This window comes from Lissotriton vulgaris, chromosome 6 (assembly GCF_964263255.1).
Source record: "Lissotriton vulgaris chromosome 6, aLisVul1.2, whole genome shotgun sequence".
NCBI classification, from domain to species: Eukaryota; Metazoa; Chordata; class Amphibia; order Caudata; family Salamandridae; genus Lissotriton; species Lissotriton vulgaris.
In genome coordinates, this window is record NC_141694.1 from 1528630180 (window position 1) to 1528656100 (window position 25921).

The following is a 25921-nucleotide window of genomic DNA, read 5'->3' on the forward strand; positions in this document are numbered from 1 at the left end:
AATTGGGTAAAGGATATGTAAAATCCGAATGGAAATTACCATACACTCATTCTTGCTATAGTGACAGCGACAAAAATATATTTCTTAGTGGTGAGAATTGTAAACATTCACTAAGCAGTATACTTTTGTGTCAGGGTATTAATTTACACGGAGCATGTGATGGAAATTCAAACAACCTTTCATGCCACCAGCTAGTCACACCTGCAACTCAGATAGAGCCCTTCTTTATGCAACTCGCGAATGGGAGTTACATTCTTAGAACGGATCACAGATGTTGTGGCCTGACGCCAGGGAAAAGTTATCTAGTACAAGTTACGTCCATGGTCAAATGTTGTATGCAAGCATTGTTCCCGAGCGGGCCTCCAGACATAGTGACTCCCCTCTGGCCTCGTCTGAATCTCTATTCTATACGAATTGATACATTAAGCAAAATGAAATCTGTACTTTTACAGACAACCGTGCCTATAACGTCATCTAAAGAGACGTATGATCTTCTAGTTGCAAGGACAGCTACTGAGGTTCATGACCTTTTATCAACAAATTGCCCCGTGCATTTCGTAGAAATGTTCAGCCAACTCCTTAACATGTCTAGTGCTACAAGCATCCCAGGCATATTTAAGACAGTCTTTACGGGACTGCTAACACCCTTCCAGGCAATTTTGGGAATCTTTCCTAATTTTGTGCACTCCATTTTTGGCGGCATACCATTATTTTTGGGACTCGTCGCAGGGATTCTATTTTTGACCCTCCTGCTACGTTATGGCAAGCCTCGGCTCAGACATAGCTCCCATGGGAATGGAAGAGACAATCCTAGCAATGCGCTACCGGGACAGGATAACTAACGTCCTCGGATTGGCCAGGCTGAGAGATCTAAACATGACCTGGTTCCTTTCATTCAGACCGATATGGCAAAATTGCATTTTACCTGTGCTACGGTGTATGCTTTGCGGCGATGAATGCGTGTTGGACATCTGTCTTTCACTTCCATCAGCAGTACCAATGGACGTCGATACTTTGCTCAGTCCAATAACGGCTCACGCATTGTGTTGTCCCCAGCGGCTACCAATCCTGATGACGGCATTCGTGGAGACTCCTGTACTACAACCAAGTGGTAACAGTGGAGCGAGTGACAAAAGCAACATCATCCAGGTACAACGTTCTGTGAGCATTGCTGGTCCTGCCTTCGATGACAGCAATCATTCTCACACCTCCCAAGTTACAGCGCTATCTAATTTGGTTGAACTATCACCTGAATTTGTAGACCAATTCTTTGAGAGCCTGTCTGATACGATGTTCTCACCCACAGAGAAACAATAACTTTTTGAGAAGCTTTCCGACACACAGCGTTCCCATGAACTCTGAATTCGGCCTTCAGTTTTGATCAACAAAAACTGCCAAGAGCTTTGGAAATCTATTTTTCCCCGTTCAAGCAATAACTTTTTGAATTGGACAATTTTTCTAATATTGACCTTTTTTGGCACGAACAATTCTTTGCTTAACGTAAAAACTATTCTTAGAGAACAGAAGCTTCACACTTCTATTTCTAAACACATCTAGAGACATAACAACATTACACCAGCCTCTAGCACACATGTTATTACAATGCGTTTTTATGTGATGATTTATCTCGCCTTTCTTCTGTCAGAGATACTTCATGTGTAATTCCTTTTGCATAATCGTTCATTGATTTCATATGCAATAATTTTTTGAATGATTACTATGCTTTAAAAAAACGTACAGTACCTAAATCCATGTATTACAAGTACGCCTATTTCGAATGCATTTATGTATTTTGGGGTGGGCAATGTTACACATGCATCTAATTGCTTTAGTTTTAGTAATTTTGATGGACATTAACCCGTGGAGTGGGTGTTGCGTGTTTATCTAGGTTCCTGATCGATACTGTGACCTTATGCCCCTATTCGGCTATAAATCCATTTATTCCCTATATTGGCATAACCGTTCAAGTGCGATTTTCTGAAAAGTCATCTCTGGCCTCACACGAACAGAGCCACATTCCAGCATAGTTCTCTCTGCCACTTCCTTTGCGACCAATTAGTGCAATGACAGAGCAGCAGTCACTATCTGATATTCCTAGATAACACTCCGAGTTCTTCAACAAGATAAAAACTCAGCAAACCTGGAAATCCCCGCTTGCTATGTTTTGATTAGTAATAGAACTCTAATGAGCAACTGATAACTATCACTTCCTAGTGACATCTTTAATTGACGTCTTATGTCAATAAAAGATGAATTCTTGAAACAAACCTTGGCAAAACCAACTTAACTTAAAGCTACTTACTTACTCCCCTTCCACGTGTTAGGCTTAGGTCAGGCACACTGGGGTAGGCATAGTTAGAAGCACCAGTTGAGTATGTTAGCCTAATGTATATATGACTGTATATATGTTTTATTACTTTTAAACCATTGTATGGCTAAGAAACCATATCAATGCTTTTACAGTTCTATTTCGCAATACTTATCTTACTGTACGTACTTTTTATAATAACAATTATTGCAATTGTGGCAATACATTTCTCTTGTACGAGAAGAAAGACTGTTCAATAAATGTTAACCCTTTATTGACAAACGCCCGTCTCTCTATTCTCTACATCTCGTGAAAGTAAACTGCACTAGACTGACTGAGTGAAATCTATGTCTATTGTTTCACACAACCCTAGAGATTGACTCTTGATCTGAGGAGCAAAGTTGTCATGTTGCACGGTTGTTGGAAAACTGAATCCCTTCTTGTCTGTGCCAAGGAAGCTGATCACTATCTATGCAGAGAAGAAAGTTTCCAGTGACCTCTGAGCTAGTTGGTAACACAACACAATTAAATTTAGCATAGTCAGTGGAGGCCTGGAATATCCGCAGTTCCACGTCGATACTACTGTTTATGTTATTCCAATGCGCAGGGCCTAGTGGGAAACTAGGAACTACACTACACCTCCCCCCGCAGCATCTGCCACTAAATCCTCCTAGTCCGTGCTTTCAGGCCCATGTGACGCCGGTGGGTGGCAGGGTTCGCCATCACCTCTCCCACTGGCGCACAATAACATCGGACAGGTGGGTGCTGCAGCTCCTCCGAAGGGGCTACTCCTTCCCCTTCGAGACCACTCCTCCAGCCATGCCACCGCAGAACCACCGTGTGTCGGGGGACCACTTGGCACTTCTGAGGGAGCAAGTTACGGCCCTCTTGGCCAAGGGGGCCATCGAGCGCGTTCCTGGGCCAGAAGTAGGACGTGGTTGCTATTCCCACTACTTTCTGGTACCCAAGAAGGACAAAGGGGGCCTACGTCCTATCTTGGACCTAAGGAACGTCAACGGCTTCCTCCGGAAGGAGAAGTTCAAGATGTTGACATTAGCTCAGGTCTTGGCTGCTCTAGACCCGCAAGACTGGATGGTAGCGTTGGACTTGCAGGATGCGTATTTTCACATCCCCGTCCTGCCGGCCCACCGGCGTTACCTGCGGTTCACGGTAGGCCAAGAGCACTTTCAGTTTATCGTGCTCCCCTTCGGCCTTACCAGCGCCCCACGGGTGTTCACAAAGGTGATGGCGGTGGTCGCAGCCCATCTGCGCAGATTAGGAGTTTCAGTCTTCCCCTATCTAGACGACTGGTTGTTGAAGGCGGGCTCGCCCCAGACAGTCGTCCACCACCTTCAGATGACGGCAGACCTCCTGCACGAGCTGGGGTTCTCCATCAATGTGCCGAAATCACACCTGTGTCCCTCTCAAAAGCTACTTTTCATCGGAGCGGTTCTCGACTCGGCGCAGTTTCGGGTCTATCCCCCGGAACGGCGAGTCCAGGATATACAGGCTTTGATTCCCATCTTTCAGCCGTTATCCCAGGTTTCGGTCCGGTTGACGCTGCGGCTACTGGGGCTGATGGCTTCCTGCATCCTTCTGGTGCATCACGCCCGGTGGCAGATGCAGGCTCTGCAGTGGGACCTGAAGTTTCAGTGGCCCCAGCATCAGGGCAACTTGTCCGACCATGTCTTGATCTCGGAGGGCACTGCGAGACAACTGCAGTGGTGGCTTATGGACCGCGATTGGGTCAGAGGCAGATCCCTCTCCCTTCCCCAACCGGAGCACGTTGTTGTGACGGACGCCTCTCTCCAGGGCTGGGGAGGCCACTTGGGAGAGGCAGAGATCAGAGGCATCTGGTCTTCTGCGGAGTCCCGGCTCCATATAAACCTGTTGGAGCTACAGGCGATTCGTTTGGCACTGAAAGCATTCCTCCCCTTTGTCAGGGGGAGTGTGGTGCAGGTGTTCACGGACAACACCACCGCCATGTGGTACTGCAACAAGCAGGGCGGGGTGGGGTCGTGGACCCTTTGCCAAGAGGCTCTGCGCCTCTGGCAATGGCTGGAACGTCAGGGCGTGACTCTGACGGTTCAACACCTGGCAGGTTCTCTGAACGCCAGGGCGGACGAACTCAGCCGACGGTGCTCGATGGATCACAAATGGCGTCTGAACTCGGACGTGGCGCAAGGCCTCTTTCTGCAATGGGGAGAGCCTTGGTTAGATCTATTCGCCACAGAAGAGAACGCGCAATGTCATCAGTTCTGCGCGTTGGAGTTTCCAAGACGGCACTCGCACGGTGACTCCTTTCGGCGCGAGTGGAGTTGCGGTCTGTTATACGCCTTTCCGCCTATACCACTTCTGCCCAGAGTGCTGAAGGAGATCAGGCGCGACCGGGCCCAAGTCATCCTTGTGGCTCCGGACTGGGCTCGAAGGTACTGGTATCCCGAGCTACTCAGCATGTCAGTCGGTCCCCCGATCCACCTGCCCCTTCAGGAGGGCCTTCTGTCGCAGCAGCAGGGGACGGTCCTCCACCCAAACCTGTCCAGCCTCCACCTCCATGCATGGAGATTGAGCGGCGACAGTTGAGGCCATTTGACTTGCCTCCTGAAGTCTGTGATGTGATTCTGGCAGCCAGGCGTCCCTCCACAAAGTCGGTATACGCCTGCCGGTGGAACAGATTTGTGGCATGGTGCACAGCAAAGGCTGTGGACCCTCTTTCTGCCCCTCTTTCCGAGGTTCTCCTCTTACTAACCTTCTTGATATGTCCTCCCTTTGAGCCCCTTCATTACTGTCCTCTCCATCTCCTGACTTTAAAGACGGCTTTCCTGGTTGCCATCACCTCTGCCAGGAGAGTGAGTGAGCTCCAGGCTCTTTCTGTCAAACCTCCTTTCCTGTCCATTCATCCTTACAAGGTGGTTTTGAGAACTAGACCTTCTTTCCTGCCCAAAGTTGTCTCTGCTTTTCACATCGGGCAGTCCATCACCCTCCCCTCCTTTTTCCCGCCTCCGCATCCTTCAAAGGATGAAGAGCGGCTCCATCGTCTGGACCCAAAACGTGCGCTTTCATTTTATATGGATCGCACACGCCAGTTCCGGGTGGATGACCAACTGTTTGTTGGCTACGTGGGTGCGAAGAAGGGACGGGCGGTACATAAACGGACCATCTCTCGGTGGGTCGTTCTGTGCATCAAAGCGTGCTACTCTTTGGTTCGGAAGGAGCCCCCTGTTGGGCTGAGGGCCCATTCCACTCGGGCCACGGCGGCTACTACTGCCCTGGGCCGGGGAGTCCCTTTGCAGGACATTTGCCAGGCGGCTATGTGGGCCTCGCTGCACACTTTTGCGAGGCACTACTGCCTGGACAGTCAGGTCCGGAGGGATGGCTTCTTTGGCCGTTCTTTCCTCCAGGACTTTCTGGTGTAGGATTGTATTGGTTCGCAGACCCACCACCGGGGTTGGTATTGCTGGGGTATCTATTCTAAGGTAAGGAATCTAATACTAACCTGTTTCTTTCAGATGAACAAGTTACTTACCTTCGGTAACGATATATCTGTAAGAAACAGTAGTTAGTATTAGATTCCTTAACGCCCCACCCATCCTCCCCGTTCTGCGAACTGATACCTAGGGTTAAGGACATCCCTTTCAGGGCCCTAGTTTCAAATGGCACCAGTGTTGATTCTCACATGGCTCTGCGTGTTCTGGCGCTGAAAAGCTGTGTACAAAGAACTGACGTCAGCGCGCGGAGGCGGAGTCTATATACTCCAGCGACGTCATCACGGCGCACGACGCCGACGACGGACGCGGAGCCGCAGGGGACGCCTGCAGACGACGCCTACCGACGCGCAGGGGTACTGCTACGCAAAAGTTTCCGGATCCAGACTGATGCCTGGGGATATTCTAAGGTAACTACTGTTTCTTATAGATATATTGTTACCGAAGGTAAGTAACTTGTTCTTTAGGAGCCTTCCAAGAAAGCATCTTTTAGATCCATCATATGTTGGTAGGACATTCAAATGGTTGGTGCATTGATCTCATTTACTTTGATAACAAATTATATCTAATTGTGCATGTTGTATTTATTAATGCAGCAATGCCTATTCAAAAATGTTTAACAGAAATCCATGTTGTTTTTATGGCACAATGTATATTAACATATTTTAATAGAATGATTTGTCAATCCATTTAAGTATTAGCCCAGAAAACTCCTACATTTCCATCAATTTCCTTATGTTGTACTTCAAGGAGTAGTTGAACGTGTTATTAGGATTATTTATGAAAGTTTCTGCTGCAGGATCTAGTAAACTGGCACACTATGATTCCTCCTCTTTCAGACTAAGAGTTGAGGGTTTGATGTTTAAGGACTGTCGTCCTTGAGAAAAAGGTTCACTTGTGACTGTGGGTTGTGTGAGGGGATGGCTTGCCCAACACATGCCACCAAATTCTCGAGGAGAGGTGTCTGCCAGGAGTGGCAACCTACAGAGAGTACAGTGCAGTTCCAGCAGGCTGTTCCCCTCTGTCCCTCATGCACTGCATACAATTCTGGTAGCACCAAGCTAACCGTGTAACCATAGCATTCTGCCAGTCACTTCTGGCGGAAGAGACATAGGAGTATTTAGGTGTCCGAGTTGTAAAGTGCACTTTGAGCACATAATATCATAATAACAATAATAATAATACCAACAATAATAATGATCATAAGTAGCTGCATGTTCTTTCTAGTGCCTTGTGATTGAACTGCTTGTCTGCTAATTCCTGATACGGCCTTGAACACTTCAGCAACGAAAATACATTTTCTCTCCACATTTGGTGTTTTGGTATTTGGTAATAAGACATTTGATTTTTTAAACCTCCAATGTAAACTTATTGAAAATTTTGAATCAAATGTTAGATTTACATTCAAATAAAGTTATATTTATATATTTTTATTTCTTTGAAGCAGAGTAATTTTATTTTGTTAACATTGTTTCCTGTGGCGTATTATTTTCTGTCTCTGCCACCATTTTTCTGTGCGATTGTGTTGCAGTATCCATGCGTGGCAATGTTTGGTGTTGGACTTACTCAGTGGTTGAGTTGGAGCACACTTAGTACTGTGCAGGGACTTCTTTGGCTGAAGCAATTTCAGAAGTGTAATTTGTGAATAGCAGTGGGCTTACTCTTTTGCGGGTAGGTATTAGTATTGATGTATCCCTCCATGTACCTCTCCATAACTCTTCCTTAAGCTCTTACAATTTAGATGTAAATATTCTCTCATTTTCCAGCCACTCCTGCCCTCACTCCCACATTTGCTTTTAAAACATGTGTGGAGATCTCTGCATATGTGCTGTAAAACTCCACATAGAAAACTTAGGAGAGACTGAGGCAAACCTCTTCGCTCTAGGTAATGGAACATAATTTTGTAGTTCATCAGTGGTACTACTATAGCTCTTCTTTATGTACTTCAAAATGCAGTTTGTGAGTAGGCCTTTCTACACATGTAGTCCTTAAGGCAGGTAGAAAAGAGAAAAAGACAAACAATCAATTATTTGCAATATGCTGGCTAACATTTGCTTCCCATCTAGCTGTGTATCATCAGGTGCATACCAGGACATTACAGATAAGCATTTATGTCTATTTAAAAAATAAAATAAAATACTTTCAAATGACCTAGATTCCGGTATTAGTGGACTTGACGGTCTGGTTCACTCCTCATTGTGTCTGCCGTTCTTTTTCTAAACAAATTTTAAATACATTTTTAGGGGGGGCCTTCACTTTTAACCTTTTTCTAGCATCCTATATGTCAGCTTAAAAAATAAAAAAATACAACATCTTACATGAACATTTTTAGAAGGCAGTCCCTGTCTTGCTATGCCGTTGTTGCATTTTGATTGGTCTATTTTTATTTTGTGTGGAGTCTGACCAGTGCAATACTTTGTCCTTACATTTTATGATCAACTTCAATTTGAATCATGACTGGGAAATGGTAAAGAAAGAGGGTGTGGAAGGTTGAGTTGTGTACAAGGAAAATGTAAGGTGCTTTGTATCTTGATATTTAATTGTGTAGCTGGAGCATCTTCACGTAAATCAAACAACATAGAGTAAGACACATCACAAGAAATTTCTGTCTCCAACTAGAATTTATATAACCTTTCCTTAATGAACACAAACCACTCTTTGTGGTTATCGCCTTATCTCCTGTCTAACTGGCTTGTGTGTGACTGCATCTGCATCCTCCTGGCATGTGTTTATTTGTACATAGCATACCCTCATATGTATATTTGTCTAATAAATGGATGAACTCTTGTATTCCCAGTCCGACAACTTGTACATACGCACTGTGAGAAAGTGTATTACTAGTTGGGATAGATGGGAGTCTGCCAATTGTAACAGTGTTACTATCTTGTTAAGTGCAGTAAAGGTTTCAATAAATTAAACCTATGCTGAACCCCTACTAGCAACTGCACAGAGCAGATAGACTTAAAATGAGAAAATTTGTAAAGCCTTTAGAAGTACCTAAACAGTTAAAAGTCGAGAACACAACTCAATAAAAATAACAATCCCAATTTATAAAAATAGAGAATATTATAATGAACAAAAGTAAACCAAAATGACAAATATCCAATAGCAGGAACCAGTGATATGAAGTTTTGAAATTTTAAATAAAAATAGTGCTAAAAAAGTGTTAGGCACCTATCACGGTTATCTGGTTGCGCTTGACTGGAACCTAGGTGAAATTTAAGGCCAGCTACGATGGAGTGTGGGTTGGCTACTGACACCAGGTTTGTCATGGTTGGAATTTTTTCTCTTCTGACCTAGTCTCTGTAATGAAAATCAAAAATCCTTAGTAGGGCAAGACACAGGCTGTGCCTGAGAAGGACTCCATGAGGCCATTTAGCTGTCAGACAAGGTCCCAGTGTAGATGCTGACTTTTTGTGGTAAAGCTCACAGTGGAAGAATTTCAAAATGTGCGCCCTAGGAATGTCTCTTGCAGGTCTTATTCTTTTGGCACTTTCATGCGGAGAAGATTTCTTTGTTCAGACTTGGTCAGGTTTTTGGAGCTTGCATTCCTCCATCTGACCAAGGCTGCAAGCTGCAGCTGAAAAGCACTCCACAATACTCTCTCTGCGACATCCCAGAGAGACAGATTTGCTGCTGCGGAAAAGCTCCAAGCACAAGTAACCTGAATCTATGGCCTAGCTGCAACACACCTTTGTTCGCTTGAAGTTGATGGTTTGCCCTGGTCCTTCAGAGGTCTTTGGAGCCAAAAGTTTTCTAAATCCCAGGGGCCTCATTTACAAGGAAGTAACACAGCGTGGCGCCGTAAGCCATTTGGCTACGCTGCATTGCGTTAATTCTGAAGCACAGGGATGCGTCATATCTATGACGATATGAAGTATTCCTTTGCTCTCCCTTGCACTGGGGCACAATTTGCTGCTATGCGCCGATGCATCACCCTTGCACCATAGAGCAAGGGTGCCTGCATTGAGGGGAATGATTGTTTATTTGCAGGAAGGTGTCCCTTGCTGCACATAAAAATATGAAATGTTGTTTTTAAATTTCTATGAGTGCTGCTTGAAAAACATAATTTCTTTCAATGATTGTTTATGTGCAGTAAGGGACACCATTCTGCACATAAACAATCACACGAGGAGACTGAAAACATTTCTCCTCGTTGGGCCTCCCTACATCTCACCTGGGGAGGCATAGCCTTCCGATGCTTTTCCAAGTTTACGATTTCTCATTGAACTGGAAATGTGTCAGAAACCATGTGTGTTGGATGGTTACACCCACAGCAACACCCATGGCTTGCCCCTTTAATGCAAAGTGTTGCATGTAATGAGGCCATATTTACAAGGACACGAGAAGCAACACAGGGTGGCTTTACATGTCCTTGTAAAGATGGGACAGCAGGATACGCCGCAGGTGCGTCACAAAAAATGACGCACCAGTGGATCAAGGGGCTTGTATATAAGCCCCCAGGTTTTTCAGGATATAAGGAGGAGCACAATTTGACACAGCAAAGGGTCCCAGGACCTCAGGAACAGCACTTGGGGTTCTAGACTCACTTCAGCAGAAGACACCAGCACGGTCCATGGTAGGTCCAGTGGAAGTGGTCAGCTGGGCTCTTCAGGAAAAAGGGCTTCTTGAAACTTGTTGTGTCCCTAAACTTAACAGGAGGTCAGCCAACTGACAATTGGTGTCCATTTCTTTGTCCTGAGTGTAAGTGGAACCAGGTCCAGCCTTTCAGGTCTCCTACAGCAGGTGCAGTCCTTCTTCTGTTTTCCAAAGGTCCAGTAGTGTTCTGAGGAGCGTCCATGGGTGCCACATTTATACTTGGCTCTAGCCTGTGGGTGGGAGTGACTGCGGCCCCCTCCTGAACTAATAGAAAAAAGTTCCCAAGGATAACCCTACCCACTTTTCCAGCACTGCATATGTACACTACGGCAAACAATCCCACAGTGTCCCTCTCTGTCTAAATCTAAGATGATGAAACTCTTCTCTCCTTATGCAGAGCCTGTGTGCCACACTCTGAGGTATTGCCAGAGAGATTAACAGCCCCTCCTCTGTGGTCACTTTACACCAGTTCTGGGGTTCCACTGGGATTGGTGACTGTCTGACAGGGGGCACAAAGAAAGGCCCTTCCTAGATGCCATCTAACATTTGCCTGTGATAGGGTAGACCTCTTTGAAGTTAATAACGTTCCTGTAATAACCTATAAGGTCACCCTGCCAGAGGAACAGAAACACCTCCCTATATTCAAAGCCTTTGTACTGGTCAAGTAGCAGTTTTCATATTCGTTTTCAATGGAGCTATTCAGTTGCTAGGAGGCAGTTGGACCTCATGCAACTTGGCCCCCTTCAAGAGACTTTAGGCAAGAAAAAATTAACTTTATAAAATTACCTTTTCTTCACTAATTATTACAAATTCAATTGTACCATTCAATCAGATTCAAAATAACTATTTAAAAGAGTCTTTGAATGCATTTCTAGCTGTTTCCTAACTGAAATTATTATTATTTGCAGTTTTATATAGCACAAACTCAAGGACACTGGAGCGCTTCACATAAGCACAAATTGCATATTACTTTTATTTTTAGTCACATGGAGTTTAAGGGCTTGATTTAGATGTTGGCGGATGGGTTACTCCGTCACAATGGTGGAGAAGTTTGGCTCAAATGGTTAGAGCAGCAGACCCTGATGCAGAAGTCTGGTCCGGGACCAGGGTTCAATACCCTCCTCGGACCTGATAATTCCCGGCTCGGTGCCTATTCTAATCATGGGTCCCACTCTGCAACTCTGGGCAATAGCTTGCTTAATGTCCACAACGAACCCAACAGCGCTGGAATGCCTGGCTTCACCTTGGGGGTGCCCAGGAGTGGACATTCCACAGGGAAAAAGCAGGAAGGGTTCCTAAGCATATACGGACAGCGCCGGGCCAGGAACACCTCCGTTGGAGGTAGCTGTGCGCTTTACAAATGGCATTTACATTTTACATTTACAATGGTGATGTATATCCCTTCCACTGAAATATAAATCCTGTAGGCTGTAATGGGATTTACATTTCGGTGGATGGGATATCTCTCACCGTCCTCCAACATCTAAATCAGGCCGTGTGCTATTTGTTTTTAACAGGATGTTGAGACGATGCTAAGATGCTAAGATTAGAACCTGATTCCTCGGTTCCGAAGTCGGCGCGTCTGGTCATAATACCACATCCTCTCCCATTATTAAATGTAATAATGTAAGCCAGTGCTTTCCTATAGAGCAGTCAGCCTTGCTATAGTGAAAATAGCTATAGGGCCTTTCCACTGTAAGGATATGTGTAGCATTAAGTATCCAATTCACAAAGAGCTTCCGCCGGCGTAGCGGAGGCTATGCACTTGTCGCGGAATCTCTGCAATAAGAAATTGCAGTGTTGCACCTCCGCCACAACTGTAGAGACTCTATATGAATCGGATCCTACATGTCCTTCTTTTAAATCCTATGCAATTTACCTTATGGGTTATTAGGCCTACATACAGGTGCCTTCTTAATATTTAAAAGAAAGGGTTTGACCTGTCAAAAGGGTTTATCTTGGCAAGTAGAATTGCAGTTTTAAAACTGCCACAGTCAGGCTACAGTGATAGGTCTGCAGTCAGGTTTGCACTGTAACTGTAGTGGGTGGCACAACTGTTGCTGTAGTCCACTAGTGACATTTGACTTACAGTGCACTCTGTACAGTATACTAGGGATTTATAGGTAAGTTAAATATGTCATTTAGGAGTTTAGCTAATTTCACCATGTTTTTAGGGGTCAGAGCTCATGCACTCTGTCCTGTTTAGCAGAGTCCCTGTGCACAGAGGCAAAAAAACTGCAGTATCAGTCCAAAATATTAGGGGTGATCATTCATAAAGAGGTATTTTCCTACTCCTACATTTGTAAGCTTTGGCATGTGTCTAAAGTAAATGGCACAATCAGAATTAATACAAAGTGATAATGAGTATAAAAAGCACAATCACATATTTATATTGTTAGAATTGCACGCCTCTGATCTATATAAATTCATCCTTATAGTCTTCATTTTGCAACCAACGTATAAAACCTCTCTCAGAATCCAATGCTGTTTCCAAACAAGAAAATATATTTTAAATAAAATATTTTCCTACATTTATATTGAAGATATTTTCCCCTGTTTATGTAGTAAAGCTAATAGAAAAATGGTGCTGTAGGTTCCGTCGCGTCTATAAAAGATTCCCTCATCCCCATCCACAAAAACTGGGAATCTCCAAAACCTAGCAATGTTTCTAAAGAATTGCCATTTTAGATAATTGAGCATACCAGCAGTGCATGAAATGGTTCATTTAAATGATTATCCATGGAATGTAATAATGCTTATGTCATTGTTTTTCAGATATTGTGGATGCATTGTCTGATCCAAAGAAATTCCTGTCTGTTATGGAAAAAAGGGCAGACCAAATGAGAGCTATGGGTATTGAAACTGTACGTATATTTCAATCATGTTTTTAATTAAATGTTGCCAAAATGCTTGGTTTTAAATGCCTGTTTTAAGCTTCGAATGCAATATGATCGTAAGGAAATGTTTTTCACCATTCATGATAATACAGGTGTAGAGTGCATCTCTAGTTACCATGCATGCCTTGACCTTCATTTAGGATAGCATGAGATAACTTGGCTGGAGAAAGAATTTAGGAGATATTTAGAAGACAAAAATGTAGTAATTTGAGCATTGGCCTTCTCACTGTGTTGAAGGTTTTTAAAGCATCTACTCATTCTTGTAAACAATAAAATGCATTCAGCAACAACAAAATACACCCACATGTTGATCTGAATATTCCTCATGGAAAAGTTAAAATAGATGTATTTGCTCATCAACATAATTACATAATTATCTCTGATGAATATGGTAATGTCAGTGCACATAGTTGAGCTGTTTTTCTTGGGCTCCATGTATGTAACTTTTAGATGACTCAGTGTTTTCTATATAAAACCAGTGAACGAAAAAGCAGACATACTTCATCATTAACTATAATTGTATTGTAGCTCAACATGCTAGTGTCTCCATTCATCATTTCGATTTTTTTTTAGAGTGAAATTGCTGACGTTCCCAGTGACAATACCAAAAACGACAAGAAAAACAAATCAAATAATGCCAAACAAAATGTAACTCCGCAGACTAGCTCTGAAGCCCGACCAAGTGCACCTACAGGTCTGGGGACAAGCATGGACACAAAGAAAGGTGCAGTTGCATACTTTACATTCTTATGGTTAATTCGCATTTGCTTTAGATCGATTCACTTTAGAGTATAAGCAGATTTTGCATTGCCTCGGGTAAGCGAGGTATCTGGGTGTTCTTTCACTGTAAAAATGAAACATCTCTATTTCAATTGACTTTCAATGAAATGGTCATTGTTTGGTTTCAGATTACTGATAAACTCTAGAGTATAATAGCTGAAGTACATTTTTATTCACTATTTTATACTCTGGTTTAGTAGCATTTCAATTTACATTTCATGAAGTGTAGCTTGTGTTTGCTTTTACCGTTTGGTAGGACTATACATTAGTGACATTTAGAAAACTGTAGTTCAGAATTGGAGATCTGTAGCACTAATAAAGTGTGCAATTTGTTGAAATGATATTCAAGCGTCATTTTAAGATATACATCCTTAATAAAATATGTGTATATTTGTAATAAACTTTGATTTATCCCTTAGGTAGGTTTTAGCAATACCTTTTCAGTTGCTAATGTTATAGCATCTGCTGACTGCAAATAACGCAACAATCATGGATTTGGTATATTTATCTGCTAAGTAATTCAAAGAAAAGCACAGATCTGGCGAAGATGCAAATAGAGGGTGCTGAGACAGATTACTGGGTGTCCAAGAAGGTCTGGTGTGAGAGGGGATAGGTGGCTCTGAGTTCAGGGCACAGTTAGTGAATCTTTCACTTGTAATATGTCTTCTCTCTTTATGGATGTCAATTAACCAACTTGTAGTCTGTTACTCAAAGGGCAGCACCATCCCTATGTTTACAATGATAAAACATTAGAAATATGTATACGACTGTACTCATAATAGACATGTACTCACATCATAAATAAAGTCTAAGCATGTATTAAAAGTATATTACAAACACAATATCTAAGTAAAAAGTAAGATTTTCAATTGCAATCAAGGGCCAAAATGTATTTACCAAGGACCGTGAAAAAGCTTATGAGCAAAGGTGGCATGAGTTGTATGACATCACCAACATTTACTATTGTTTAATAAATGTGTCATGGTGTAAACCACGACTATTAATGAAATCCTATGAATCAAAAATGTTGTTTGGGTGTGTATGTTGTTTGAGATGAACAATAAACCTTAGCACAATTGTTATTTCGAATCTGAGTTGAAAACTTTATGCTAAAATTAGTTTCCCATAACTATTCCACCTTAAGTTTAATTCTGTCTTTAATTTTCAACGCCAGAAACCTATAAACAAAGTACACTTTCAGAATTATGTTATGTACATTGTAAATAACATAATTCATACTATCCCTATAGTTCTGAGTATTGGGTAAATCATTAGAAAGACTAATCACCACAACTACTTGAATATTGACCACTTTTGCAATTATGATGACGGTAATGATCCTGTAAATGAGAGAAATAACATATCGTTTTTTAAACGTTTCCCTGTGATCCTTTTCTGTTCCAATGACTATTCCTATTAATCTTCATTTCTTTACGACACTATGTATTTGAAGTAAGAAAATTGGCTTTTGTGACAAATAACTGATTTCTATAAATGAAAAAGGGATTAAATTAACCCTTTCTGTAAGTAGAGAAGTAGAGTTAGTCATGGAAAGGAAAAATAAAATCACCATAAGATTTTGCACATTTAATGGTGATTTTATTTTTCCTTTCCATGACTAACTCTACTTCTCTACTTACAGAAAGGGTTAATAAAATCACCATAAGATTTTGCACATTTAAGGTGAAATGGTGGGGGGCAAGATGGCCGCTGAAGCGCTGCGGGAGTAAGTCGCACTCAGACCCCTCTCCTGCCGATGCATAAACTCAGGCCCTAATGGAGATACGAGGGCAGTATGCAACCCGCATCTTGGATTCAGCAAGCAGGAAGTCTCCACGGAGGAATTGTTAGCCTTACACGCATTCTCGGGAAGGCGAAATCGTGGTACATCAAGCTCCTTAAAGTATTTATGGCAGACATGGGTACTCGCGGCAAAGAGAAAGTGCAGCAACAATTACCCATACCCGGCGGAACAAACAAAGAGACATTACAGAAGGAAGCGGGAAGAACGGGTACTATCCCGAAAACAAAAGTGCCACCTACTAGTAAAAAGACAACCCCCACAGTCTCCACGTTAACAGAAACACAATTGCGCAAGCTGGAGAGAGCCAGCGAGAAGGAGAAGGGGCTCAGCCAAAACAAAGACATGCGAGGCGCCAATATCACACCAGCGGCGCGGGACGCAGTGGAAAAGAGGAAAAATGATACCGTATATCGGCAACCATCAGTGTCAGAGGTCTTCAGCGCCAAAGCTCAATCAGAGGCATCAGGAACATCAGGAACACCAGGAGCTTCCACGGCAACCCTGTTAAACACGGCAATCATGCCGCCCGTCGGAGCTGGTCAAAGCGTCCTCGAGGACGCAAGCGGAGGCGTTGCTAAGCAACCAGGGATCACGGAGCTCACGCTTCCAGCGGAGCGTCATGCAACGGCTCAGGCAGACGGCACTGAACAGAAACAAGAACAGGCACAGGGGATGCAAGACGAAGATCGGGACTTGGCAAAAGAGGTGAGAGAGGCTGTTGGCGGGGCAGGGATGTCAAATACAGGGCAAATGCTAGATGCCCTTATAGAGGTGGAGGCTGAAATACGAGAGGAGCAGGCTCAAGCTAAAAATAAAGATAGCGCTGTGCTGGGGGAGGACAATGCGTGTTATAGACTGCATAACAATCTGGCAGAGGTAGATTGTACAGAAGGGGCTGATGGGGATAGGTTCTTTTCTGTCCCTGAAGAATCGGAATCGACGCTGGCAAGCAGTGATGAAGAGAGAGACTTCTCAGACTCTTCCTCTAGCTCTGATAGGTTAGTGATAGCTCTAGGGGGAGAGGCACGCAAAAAAGGCGTTAAACGACATCCAGAAGGGCAGGCTCCCCCCTGAGCACACACAAGGGAACGTATAAGAAGCTTGCATGGAACTACTCCGCTGCCTCCAATATCTATAAAGAAGATGAGCAAGAGATACGAAATGACGGAGGGAAATTGGATTTAATGTTTGCCACACTAAAACAGATACAAATGGAGGCGAGGGCTGAAAGTCGGAGGGCCAGGCATGATACTAAAAAAATCCAAGCCTCAATCAGGAAAATAAATAAAAAGTTTGAGGAAGTGGAGGAAAGAGTCATCGGAGTCGAAGAAAGAACTGGCAGATTAGAGGACGAGGTAACTGATTGGCAATCATCTAGAGAGGAACAGACTAAGACTGTGGAGGACTTACAGTGGAAGGTGGAGGACTTGGAGAATCGTTAGAGGCGTAATAATGCCAGGCTCCTTGGAATAGAGGAAGGGATCGAGGGGCAGGATCTCAGAGGCTTTGTCATCAAGTTACTAAAGGGAGCCTTCCCAGAGGTGCCATGGAACTGGGAACAAGAAGTGCAGAGAGCCCATAGATACCCACTTTTTGTAAGGAAAACTCACAAAGAGGGCTCAGGAGCTCTCCCCAGGGCTATGCTAGTATTTTTTGGCAACTCCTGGCAAGGCAAGAACTAATGGAAAAAGCCAGGCCTGATGCTAAAAAAACGGTGGAAGGAATAACTTTCTTTGCTAGACCTGACTTTTGTCACGTAACAGTGGAAAGACGTTGGAGGCTCAGACAGTTGATCACTGCATTTCAGACTCAAGGAGCAGAGGCCTATCTAATGTTTCCAGCAAAGCTGAAGGTTATCTCAGCGGGCCGCACAAGAATGTTTTTTTCTGAGATTAAAGCGGGGGAATTTCTGACAGAGCTAAAAGAGCAAGGGGGTGCCAGAAGGAAATAGGCAGGAAAGGGAGCAGAAGAAGCTCAAAATCACGAAAGTACAAATGTTGGATAATTTACTGTGCCTGATAGATAGGAGTAGTATTAGATAAGAGGGGAGGAGAGGGGGAGCGACTCTACAACGCTAAGCGGACACGCATAGGTCAGGAGTGACCTATTTGCCTGTCACAGGGGGGGAGGGGCAGCAGCTGGGGTGGGGGGGCTCAAAGGGGGGGGGAAGAGGGAGGGAAGAAGTCACTGGTGGAAGGGGGAGGTGTAAAATGATACAGATATGTAAAGTTTGCAAGGAAGCAGAAAGAAAATGTACAGATAAAGATAAAAAAGTAGTTGAGGTGTTGGTAAAAGCAAAACTAAAATCATGGCAGTTAGGATAATGACGATTAATATCTGTGGTCTAAACAATAAGGAGAAAAGACAGAAGCTCTCTGCGCTGTTGCGATATTGGAGAATTGATATAACTTGCTTACAGGAAACACATGTAGCAGCTGAAGATAAATTCTTGCTTGATCAGATGGGTCTTGAGGTTCTTGCTAGCACAGGACAAGAGGGGAGAAACAAGGGGGTTGCAGTTCTGGCTAGAAAAGGGGCTGTTAAAATTAAAAGGAAAAAAGAGGATCCTGAAGGGAGATGGGTAATGCTAGACATAGAAACAGCCGCAGGAAGATGTACACTGTCCTCACTGTATGGTCCAAATGAAGATGAGCCCGAACTTTTTGATTTTATCGACAGGGAGTTAGCATTGTGGCCGGAGCCTGTGATCTGCTGCGGGGATTTTAATATCAACGGATTGAACGGAGTAATAGGCGCGAGTGGAGGCAGGTATCAAGGAAGAAAAAAAAAGGTTCATAAAGCAGTACAAAACCTTGCTCGACATAATGCGCTGGTGGATACGTGGCTGGAATTTAACCCTCTAGGTGTAGGCAGCACTTTCTATTCAGCACCACATCAAACAGTAGCCCGACTGGACTATTTCTTCATCTCTAGCTCATTAGTTAGCAGGGCTAAAATAGAATGTCTCCCCAGAGTAATGTCAGATCACAATCCGCTGGTTTTAAGCTTAGCAGTATCACAAAAAGTAGAAAGTACAAACTCGACATGGACGTTCGAGAGAGGATTACTGAAGGAGAAGGAGTACATTATAAGGATGCAAGAATGGATAACCCAATTTTGGGATATAAATAGGTATTCAGCTTCAGCAGACATGGTGTGGGGCAGTTTTAAAGCAGGAGTAAGGGGGGAGACACTAAGCTACACCCTGGTAAGAAGTAAAAAGGAAAAGGAGAAGGTGGAAGAGGAGATCAGAACTCTGATGGGCTTGGAAAAAATGTTAGTAGATGCAATAGAAAGGCGAGACCCTATTGAACAGATCTTAGTGGCTATGGAAGTGCAGAAGTCAGAAACGGGGATTACTTTGGCACAGAAAACAGCAAGGAAATACCTAGCAAATAAAGAGAAATGCTACGAATGTAATGAGAGGGTGGGACACTTGCTCGCAGTTAGAACTAGACAAACGCTAGCAGCGGGCGAGATAAAAGAAATTAAGGACTGTACTGGGGTAATTGTCAATAAAGTAGAGGAGGTACAGGAGGTATTCAGAAGGTTCTATGAGAGGCTATATGAACAAGATAAAAACAACGAAGAGATAGAGGCAGAAAGCTTGGAATACTTAAAGCAAGGCTTACAGGAGGGGCTGAGTATTGAAGAAAGGGATAAACTAGACACGCAACTAACGGTCCAGGAGATAAGAGATGCGATATTTAGCCTACCATCTGGTAAAGCAACTGGACAAGATCAGATCCCGGTAGAATTCTACAAAACTTTTTGGGATGTGCTAGCTAAAGATATATGGATAATTTGTTGTTTGGCACAGGGGGGCAGAATAGTTCCTCAATCTTGGGCGGGTGCGGATATAATAGTGATCTTGAAAAAAGATAAACCCCCCACCGAACCAGGCTCTTATAGGCCGATTACACTGCTTAATGCCGATGCAAAAATATTCTCCAAAGCGCTGGCCAACAGGTTGAGTAAGGTAATAGAAAGAGTGGTCTCCCCTACACAACATGGCTTCATACCTGGCAAAGGAACTACTGAACACACCAGACAGCTGATCACTATTCTGGATGCTGCAGCAGTCTCAGGCGACCCTGTCGCGGCTATCTTTTTGGATGCCGAGAAGGCTTTTGACAGGGTCTCTTGGGCGTACTTATGGAAGGCTATGGAGTGGGCTGGTATAGGTCGAGGATATATAACCGCAATCCAGGCACTTTACAAACACCCTAGTGCTAGGATACGCATTAATAGATCCTATTCCAATGCAGTACAGATTAGACGGGGGACCAGGCAGGGATGCCCAGCTTCACCTTTACTATTTGCGATATATTTAGATCCCTATCTAAGAAGGCTTACACAAAATAGGGGGATTACTCCAGTTATACTGCATGAGAAAGAGTATAAATTATTTGCCTACGCAGATGATGTGGCTGTTATAACGCCGACACCAGAGGGATCATTGATCGAAATAGAACAGGAGGCAAGGAAATTCGGGGAGGTGTCCGGATATCTAATAAACAGGGGAAAAACACAAGTAGTTCAGAACAGGCACACTATATTTGCAGATGCAAGAGTTGTTTCAGACACAAAGTATTTGGGGGTTAGGGTGACTGCTGACTTAGAAAAATTAGTAGAGATAAATCTGGAACCATTGCTAGGTAAGGTCAAAAGCAATTTGGAGAGGGTCAACAACTTACACCTGACTCTTATGGGCCGAATTAACTTTATTAAAATGGTTACTTTCCCGAAATTTCTATACTTGTTCAGGGCAATTCCACTATTCATTGAAGGTATATGGTTTAACAAAATAGAATCAATAGTAAATAAACTAATTTGGGCACAGGGGAAGACACGTAGAACGTATTGTTTTTTGACATTATCACGAGAGAGGGGAGGTTGGGGAGCACCTGATTTTAGATTCTACTATTGGGCAACAGCTCTACAATACTCCAAAGGATTATTAGGTGGAAGTGCTCAGCAGGAAGAGAGAAATTGTCCGGCGAATGTATATGAAGCACTTTTAGGAAAGGCGACAGAAAACGCCTTAGTAACAACTGTGGACTACGCATACTTTAAACACACAAGATTTAAGACTCTGAGCGCGATATATAAAGTTTGGAGAGCAATAAAGAAAAAATTGGGACTGGGAAGGTATAACAGATATCTAAGGCTTTATATGAATAATGATCTTCCTCTGGAAATTTTTAGAGACACAGCTATGAAAGAGTGGGACGAAAAAGGGATCAAGAAACTGGGGGACTTAATGGATGCAGGAGGAGTATTCTTAACGTTTCAATGCATACAGCACAGGTATAAAATAGCTGGGAATAGTTTTTTTAAATATTTACAAGTGAGGAGTTACTTTCATCCAAAAGTGGGGGGAGCAGGAGGGATGACAAGCTGTAGGATAATGGATTACCTGGGAAGCAGCCTTTTGTGTTCAATAAGACAGTTGTATGCAGAGTTACAGGTCTACAAAATAGACGACAGAGAGAAATATAGTAATAAATGGAGAGAACAAGTAAGAGCAAGACCGGAAGACCTACAAAATTCCTTAGACCTTGGTCGAACTATTTTGTGCTCAGCCACACTTCAAACCCAACATTATAAAACAGTTTATTCATTATACCACACACCCGCTAGAATTGCCCAATGGGGGGGCTCCACTGGAATAATCTGCCCACGATGCAACTCAACACATGCTAATATCACACATATGTTCGCACAATGTCCGCAGCTATATACCTTAAAATTGGCAATAGAGGAGTTTCTGGAAAAGTCGTTGGGAATAAAAACTAAACTAACTGATGAACTGATAATTTTGGGCGTAAGTCTAGAAGAAAATATAACTTACCCAGAATTCCTATTTATGGTTACAGCAGTATACAGGATAGTTGTTGCAAAAGCATGGAAGGAGAAAGCAGCACCGTCGTTTCAGATCTGGATAGCAAGATTACTATCTACATATAATTTAGAGAGGGCTATATATGATAGAAAAGGAAGAAAGGCAAAGGCTCTGGGGGGTAAGATATGGTTCCCCATTGATCAATGGAAAAGTGGGAAAAGCTAAAAATATGCTTTCTCTGCTACTCCTGGTATCAGTTGTGAAATATGCACGGTCTATAAGATTAATATATATGACGTATGATGTACCATATTCATGTTTAATGCGAGAATCTGCATATAATTTTCTAAAAACACAAATCTGTATTTGGTTTAAAAACTTTATGTAACGATAAAAATGTACTGGTTGTAACAGAAAAAAGGGGGGGGGGAATTTGAATAAAGATATTTAAAAAAATAAAAATAAAAAAAAGATTTTGCACATTTAAGATTCCCACAAAATATTTTAGTTGTATAATATTTCATTAAAATGTAACAAGAATACTAATTAAATCCCTAAAGAAGACTTTGTCGGACCCTGTGCTTAACAGGCGGTTGTGAAGGGACGTTTAACAGTTCTTGCACACAAAGAGAGATGTGACCTCTTATCATTCCCACTCAAAAGTCAAATGAAAAGCAGGAAGGATCTTTCAAGATAGTCTCCCTACAGACATATCAGAGCTTTACTCAATCGGGGTGCAACGCAAAGGTGACCCATATATAGTGTGTTTTATCATAATATTGAAGTTAAATATTGAACTTCACTTGTATCAATCCCACACTATCTACTACTAACATATGTTCAAGGTAAGTATAAGTGGAGTTAGGAATAGTAAATCTATACTTCCCTATGATATGATTACCTTGACAGTATGTTGGTAGTTGATATATTAGAGTTGATACATGTGCAGGACAGTATACTTGACCTCCATATAGTAACATGCAACCATAAGGGATAGGGGGCAAATGCTGTCTATTCAACGTGAGTGGATTCAGAAGCAGGTTTGAAAAATTCAAGTAAGTGGAATGGTCAGAACCTCACTTCTGCCATCTTAGGAAACCCAGGAATGGTCCATCCTGCAATAGCTTCTACCAGAAAACACATTAATTTCTATCAAATATAGGTAGGGACTACGTGGGAATTTTACAGTGATAGGTTTAGTGATCACAATCAATCCTCTGGAATAACCATATAAGATAAGGCTTTTGTCACATGAAAATCAGAATGCTGCAAGAATCTGGGTAAATATGAAGAGATTTTATGCACTGTACGCCTATTCTACCTAGAAAGGGCTGATTCCCTTTGGGTCAATACAGCTGAAGTCCATTCTCAAGTTCAGGGTATTTAACCTCATGACAGTTCAGAAGAAGATATTATTATTAATATTATTTTTTAAGAAGCTTATAAAGCGCGCAGCTACCCCCGTCGGGGGTGTCCCGGCGCTAAGAGTACAAGTTAATCACAGGAGGGGGTTGCCAGGATCAAACCATCCAAACCTGAAGCTACAGAGGCTCGCCTGATCAGAGTTGGGTGAACAGCCAGGTTTTTAATTTGCGTCAGAAAATATGCTCTGACTCAATGAACCTGAGGTCCAGAGGAAGGCCATTCCAGTACTTGGCCGCCGTCACGCCGAACGTTCTGCCGCCACTCCGGGAGAGCCTAAATCTGGGAACAGTCAGTAGACGGAGGCTGTTGGATCTCAGGTGTCTTTCTGACATGGATAATTTGAGTCTTTTGCTCAGGTATGCCGGGCCAATTCCGTGAATAGCCCGAAAGGCAAGGATCAGGATTTTGAACTGAATACGGCGGGTGATGGGGAGCCAGTGTAGGTCGTTCCGATATGCTTTAACCGAATTGCGGGTAGGGATGTTTCCAATAAGCCTAGCTGCCGCATTCTGAACGATTTGCAATGGGTCAATGAGATAGAGGGGGGCACCAGCATATAAGCTGTTGGCGTAGTCCAGATGTGCCATAATGAGAGCATGGACAATCGTTTTAGGGGACACCTGAGGGAGGTAGGGAAAGATCTTCCTAATCATGCGCAGCTTGTCAAAGCAAGCCGCGGTGACTCTGTTGACCTGAGGTTTACAGGACATGGTGTTGTCAAAAAGGAAGCCGAGATTGCGGGCTGACTGTACTGGATTGGGAGGGGGGTTCAAGACAGTAGGCCACCACAAGGTGGCGGGGGGAGCTGATTTCTGGCTAAAAAAGAGCACCTCTGTTTTATCTGTATTTAGGGCTAGGTGATTAGAAGCCATCCGTGTGCAGATGTTGCCAAGGCAGTTGCGAAAGTTGGAGAAATGAAAGTCAGAGTGGTCTCTAAAAGAAAAGACAAGCTGAGTATCATCAGCATATGAGACCACCCTGACTCCCCATGACTCAACTACCCTGGCAAGCGGGCCTAAATACACGTTAAACAAAAGAGGGCTTAAGGCGGAGCCCTGGGGCACACCGCACACAAGGGGTTTGTCCTCTGATTCGAAGGGACGCAAAAGTACCCTTTGGGATCTCCCTGAGAGGAAAGATTTAATCCATGCCAGGGCCGTGCCACCAATCCCCAACTGCTGTAGACGAGTCACAAGTATGTCATGAGACACAGTATCGAATGCAGCGGACAGGTCGAGGCGGACCAGCATGGCCTCCTCGCCCCTGTCCACTGATTCCCGAATTGTCTCAGATACCTCTAGCAATGCAGTCTCAGTGCTGTATCCGGTTCTAAAACCGGACTGTGAATCGTGCAGCAGCTGGTTGGTTTCTAGGTACATGGACAATTGTTTCTGGACCACTTTCTCTAAAATTTTGGCAGGTTTAGGCAGAAGAGATATGGGACGATAATTGCTGAATTGGGAAGGATCCGCATCTGGTTTCTTTAAAATGGGGAGCAACCTAGCTTGTTTCCAGACTGGAGGGAATTGACCAAGGGTCAAGGAAGAGTTCCAAATGGAGAGGAGAGGGTTGATTAAAACAGGGGCGAGATTACCCATCACTTTGGCAGGAACTGGGTCCAATGGCGATCCAGACTTGACCTGGTTTAAAAGTGACAAAGCTAAATCTGACGTCAGCTCATCGAAATAATTAAATGAGCATTGCTGGGTGTCTGATACTCCTGGCTGGGGACTAGAAGATGCGGAATCAAAGGAGGAAGATAGTTTGATAATTTTTTCCTGGAAAAAATCAGAAAGTCCATTAAAGAGAGCTTGAGTGGGGGCGCACTGAGCTTTCAAGGCAGGTGGATTCACAAAATCCTTCACAATTGTGAAGAGAGTTTTTGAAGAGTTCTCAGCCAGTTGAATAAGTTTTGAGAAGTAGGCTCTCATCGTGGAACGTTTAAGTTTTTGAAATTTGTTCAGGGCCGTTTTATAGGCTAATTTGGTAGTAGGGTCATAAGACTGGCGCCATTTACGTTCCACCTGTTTGCACCTACTCTTTTCCTCTCTCAGCATGGGGGAGAACCAAGGAGCAGATGGACGAGATCTAGAGGAAGTCATGGGAACTAGAGGAGAAATGGTATCTAATGCAGTGGTAAGGGCAGAGTTATATCTCACAATTTCCTTATTAAAATCTTCCGATGAATTGAACTGATAGAGAAAACAAGGGTCAATGGTCTCACAGGTGACTTTGGACCATTTGCGACCAATATCTCTGTTGTTAGAGGAGGGAAGGGGCAGGGAGGGAATAGTGATTTCAATAGGGAGAAGGAAATGGTCTGACCATGTGAGGGGTAAGGAAGGAAGAGAAGTGATGCCAGGATGATTCGTAAAAATAAGATCAAGCGTGTGTCCTGCTTTGTGGGTAGGACCCTTAATTAATTGGGACAGTGTTAGTCCTTGTAGGGATTCAAGCAGAAATTATGCTTGGGCACAGGCGGGATTGTCGACATGAAGATTGAAATCTCCCAGCACTGTAAAATAAGAGTGTTTGAGGGAGAAGTCCGCGATTGAGTGCAGCAAGATACGCAAGCAGGGCATCATTACTGAAGAACCAGCAGGCCAGAGGGGCTAGACTTTGACTGGAGCCCTTGTTGAAGGAAAAGATGATGAATCGTGTCTCCCTTTGCCACCTGTGGTCTGCTACCCCGCAATCTGAGGCATGGTACACTAGGAACTGTACTTGAAAGTTTTGTACTTGTGACCAACCAAAAGGAAGATTCAACTGATTGAAAGT

At 43.4% G+C, this 25921-nt stretch overlaps 1 protein-coding gene across 5 annotated transcripts in view; it reads left to right on the forward strand.

Annotated features, from left to right (window-relative positions):
* PLCB4 (phospholipase C beta 4) overlaps positions 1 to 25921 on the forward strand; it is a 1177624-nt gene that overhangs the window by 989805 nt on the left and 161898 nt on the right. For all 5 annotated transcript variants that reach the window (XM_086927702.1, XM_086927703.1, XM_086927699.1 and 2 more), the window contains 2 exons: positions 13168 to 13256; positions 13863 to 14013. In XM_086927702.1, coding sequence (XP_086783828.1) covers positions 13168 to 13256; positions 13863 to 14013 — 240 coding nt within the window. The remainder of the gene's footprint in view (positions 1 to 13167; positions 13257 to 13862; positions 14014 to 25921) is intronic.